This window comes from Dysidea avara, chromosome 6, assembly GCF_963678975.1.
Source record: "Dysidea avara chromosome 6, odDysAvar1.4, whole genome shotgun sequence".
Taxonomy (NCBI): domain Eukaryota; kingdom Metazoa; phylum Porifera; class Demospongiae; order Dictyoceratida; family Dysideidae; genus Dysidea; species Dysidea avara.
Window position 1 is genome coordinate 19,338,268 of NC_089277.1, and position 4,729 is coordinate 19,342,996.

General features: G+C 37.6%; 1 protein-coding gene across 1 annotated transcript; it reads left to right on the forward strand.

The window, feature by feature from the left end:
* Window positions 1–365: 365 nt before the first annotated feature.
* On the forward strand, window positions 366–4,276 carry LOC136258902 (uncharacterized). Its single transcript, XM_066052277.1, has 2 exons — window positions 366–873; window positions 939–4,276. Exon 2 carries the CDS (start codon window positions 3,270–3,272, stop codon window positions 4,167–4,169), a length of 900 nt encoding a protein of 299 aa, XP_065908349.1. The 5' UTR covers window positions 366–873; window positions 939–3,269; the 3' UTR covers window positions 4,170–4,276.
* The last annotated feature ends 453 nt before the right edge of the window (window positions 4,277–4,729 follow it).

Sequence of the window (4,729 nt, forward strand, 5' to 3'; positions counted from 1 at the left end):
CAAACCGTCCTCCCCAAAAACCGTTTTACTCCTGTTGGCCGTCCCCTTCCCTGTCCCGGTTTTACCCTTATTTTCCCCGTCCCGGTTTTACCCCACCCCACTAATGCCAATAGAACGTTAAACTTCTTGAAACGCAATCTGAGTTGCTGCTCGTCTAACATCAAAGCATAGATCCTTTATACCCCTATATAAAGGATCTATGATCAAAGCAACAGCCTACCTTACGATAGTACGACCGTCAATGGAATACGCTGCAGTCATCTGGGACGGGAACCTGTATTCCGCGGAATACGGAATAGCGGAATAACGGGATTACGGAATAAGCGAAAATCACATTCTAAACTTTTTGTTATTGTTTATAGCGTATGGTGCACGTGATTGCGTATGGTGGTTCTTCGACAAGAGTGCTGTATCGTTGCTTTAATAGCTCCCAGAAGCATATTTTGAACGTGATTAGGCTTCTTTTGATGTTTGTTTTACCAAAGTTTGTTCGTCTGATCACTGGTGTGGATATCCTAGAGATCTTACTCCAAGTAGCGCTCGCCACTAAACGCTCCACCTTGTACCGCGGTGTTCAACGTTTCTACGTCTGGTAAAATGGTACCACAAAAGGTGAGACTTCAGTACTTGTTTGTTCTGTTTTTGTTGTGGTGTTTCCTATAGTTTTATTGTGAACAACAATTTTGAGTATGCCAAAGCGTGGAAGAGTACCAGGGGGAACTCCACCGTCCAAGGAGGGGAAGAAGTCAGCTAGTTTGTGTGTTACTTGTAGTAAGGAGTCAAGTACTGATTGTGTTGAATGTGATTGGTGTGGGAAATGGCAACACAGAGAGTGTGCTGGGCTATCTACATCAGAACTAGAAGCGCTAGCAGGTATATGGGATCGTCAGCCCACTGAATCAAATGTCAAGTTTTTTTGTACTGTGTGTAAACCAAAGGTCACACTAGCCCTGAAGTTCTTCACAGACATACAAGATAAGCAGGATGAAATGGAGAAAAGACTAACGGAGATAGAGGACAATCTGAAGAAATTACAACCTGTGGATTCAACAGAAGCAAATTCTAGTGACCAAACACAGCCCACTCTTCAAACACAGCCGGTTTCTCAGTCTAAAGAGCAAATATCTGAAATGGTGTCTTCATACATTAATGAAGAAAAAGAAAAATCTAAGAGATGTTTGAATGTTATAGTACATAATGTTATTGAATCAACATCTGAGGATCCTGAACTTAGACGTAAGCATGACATTGATTCTGTGTCATCCATCTTTCACAAACATCTGACAGTCCCTGCCACAATAACTAAAGCAATCCGGTTGGGCAAGAAAAGCGATAGGCCAAGACTCTTGAAGGTTTCGGTTGCGTCTGAGTCAGACAAAGTATCAATTATGCGAAATTGTACCAAACTTCGCAATGTTAACCTTCCTAGCATAATTCAGAAGGTTTTTATCACCCCTGATCTAGTGTTGTTTTAGTTCTAAGGAACTAGAACTAAATCTAGTTTTAGTACAGCAATTTAATTCTAGTTCTGGTACACTAGAACTAAACTAAAATTGTGGTCTATTTTAGTTCTAAAACTAAAACTAAACTAAAATTCTTTCAATTTTTGATTCAAAAACTAGAACTAAACCAAAATCATTAAATCTTTTAGCTCAAGAACTAGAACTAACTGAAAGGTTTCTCAAGCAATCCTACATAAAAAGGTATTGTGCACTATATAAACCACTTAACACTTTTCTTTGAAGATGGTGATGCCTGCAAATGCTACTATAAAACATTGTTATTCAATATTAATTCTGCTGATTTAGGTTATTTAAGCATTCTATATAGAGCTTCTGTTCATTTGTGCACAATGGCAAGTGGAAGTTGTGCTGAACCAGGTGGAACCACTTCAGGCATGATAAGATCAAGGACAAAAGTGTGTGTACTGTGAAAAGTACTGATGGTTTAATTTGTGGTATATAAAGAATTTAAAGGACAATATTCTATAAACTTGAAGAAGCATTTGAAGACATGCAATACTGATGCTTATAAACATTTGAAGCAGCTGAAATTGAAAAGACAAAGGGAGAGGTTCTTCTAGCCATTTGAAACAGTCCTTCTTGCCAATACATAGTTTAGGATCTAAATTGTACAACCCTAATAACTGAAACAGTCCTCCTTGCCAATACGTAGTTTAGGATCTAAATTGTACAACCCTAATAACTGAAACAGTCCTCCTTGCCAATACGTAGTTTAGGATCTAAATTGTACAACCCTAATAACAATAAACATAAGGCTATTATACATTTCATCTTGCAATCTTTATAGGTGCTAACAATGTACCACTGAATTTAGTAGATAACAGCAAATTCCGTGTAATAATTGAAGAATTGAATTCTCGGTACAGTTTGCCTCATTAATATAAAATGGGAAATAAAATTGAAAAATCTATCAAAACACCAAATCTAAAGTTTCTGGAAGTCTAGGGGTGCTACCAAGGTTAGTATAGGTGAAGATATCTAACACTAACTATAAATACTAACTAAAATTACAAAAATATGGGGTACCAGAACTAATACTAACTAAAACTGTGGTGGAATTGGGGTACTAGAACTAAAACTACGGTGGAATTGGGGTACTAGAACTAAAACTGTAGTGGACTATGGGTACAAGAACTAGAACTAAACTAAAATGAATTTGCTGTACTAAAACAACACTACCCTGATCTCACACCTAGGGAGCAGGAAGTTAATAAGAAGCTACGTGCTGAACTTAAAGAACTAAACAAGGATGGGAACAAATTTAAAATAAAAAAACTGGAAAATAGCGCAGAGGAGCCCCTAGTCAGGCCCCCCTGCACTGATAATTTTACCCTTAATCCTGAAATTTTGAATCATTCCGATATATTAGATGTAGCTGTTATCAACTGTCAAAGTGTCCTTGCAAAACAACTTGATTTTCAGAGCTTTATAAACCGTCACTCACCAAAAATCATTATTGGTTGTGAATCATGGCTGTCTCCATCTATAGTTTCAAGTGAAATTTTCCCCCAACAATATCAGGTATATCGTAAAGACAGATTCGATGGTTACAGGGGTGTATTCATTGCTTGTCACAATTCGTTGTTGTCTACTGCACTTGAATACCATAGCACATCTCTATGTGAATTGGTAGTATGTAAAATTCAGCTAGCCACAGGCCCTCCACTTATTATTTGCTCTGTGTATCACCCACCAAATGTAGATATACCATATTTAGAAAATCTTTGCACTGTCCTACGTGATATAATGGCTCACAATCCTGATTCTGTTGTGTGGATTGCAGGTGATGCAAATTTCCCAAATATAGATTGGGACTCCTACTCTGTTAGTGGTAACAATTATCCTGTACATCTGTGTGAAACTTTTCTCAACTTCATTGAGGATTGTGGCCTAACACAAACTGTCAACTTTCCAACTAGATATGCAAATACTCTTGATATTTTCCTAACAAATCGACCATCATTAGTACTTTGTTGTAAACCATTGTCAGGAATTAGTGATCATGATATCGTGTATGTGAAGTCTACTGTAGAAGTCAAACAACAAAGCAATCCCTCAATGCGATCTTATAAACTCTGGAACAGGGTAAACAACGATATCATCAGCGAATACATTACAAGATCTAGTGAACAGTTTTTAGAGGAACATGATATGGATACACAAGTTGATGTCTTATGGAAAGTGTTCAAGGAAATGTGTCAAAAGTGTCTAGATATGATTCCATCCAGAACTTATAAACCTGGCCATAGTCCCCCTTGGATGAATTCCACCATTAAACATCTATCTCACAGGAAGCAAAGATTATATAATTTGGCCCGACATTCCAAGTCTAGTGATGCCTGGCAAAAATATCGACAGATAAAGAAAGAAGTTCAAAGGGCATGTCGGCAATCCCACAATTCCTATATTCAACACTTAGTCACCCCTGGAACATATTCTACAACTAAGAGGTTATGGAGTTACATTAAGAATCAAAAGAAGGACTACTGTGGCATACCACCATTACTAGAAGGAGACACTCTGATCTCTGATACAGCAACCAGAGCAAGCTTATTGAATGACTATTTCTTTGTTAAAGAGGATTTAAGTTCTGTACCACATATTGCAAAATTTACCTATCCCACTAATGGAACCTATCAGTATTAATCTAGAAGGTGTTAAAAACTTATTAGAAAACCTGGAGGTAAACAAAGCTCCAGGTCCAGACCAAATTCCACCCCGATTTTTAGAAACCTTTGCAAGCTACATTACACCATTTCTTGTACTTCTTCAGGGCCTCTTTGCATCAAGGTCACCTTCCATCTGAATGGAAACATGCTACTGTTGTGCCTGCTTTTAAAAAGGGAGATCGTAAATTACCATCTAATTACCGCCCAATATCCTTAACACCAATCTGTTGTAAAGTTCTAGAGCACATCATCTATTCTTCCATCAGCTCTCATTTGGAAAATCATCAACTTATTCGAGAAGAACAGCATGGTTTTCAGAAAAATAAGTCCTGTGAAACACAACTGATCTACACAATTCATGAATTTGCAACAATACTTAATGATGGTGGAGAAGTGGATGCTTTATTTCTTGACTTTAGCAAAGCTTTCGATAAAGTTCCACATGTAAGACTTCTTCAAAAACTTGAGCATTGCAGAATTTGTCCACAACTTGTTAAAGATTTTCTTGGACAAAGACAACAGCAAGTAGTTCTGAAT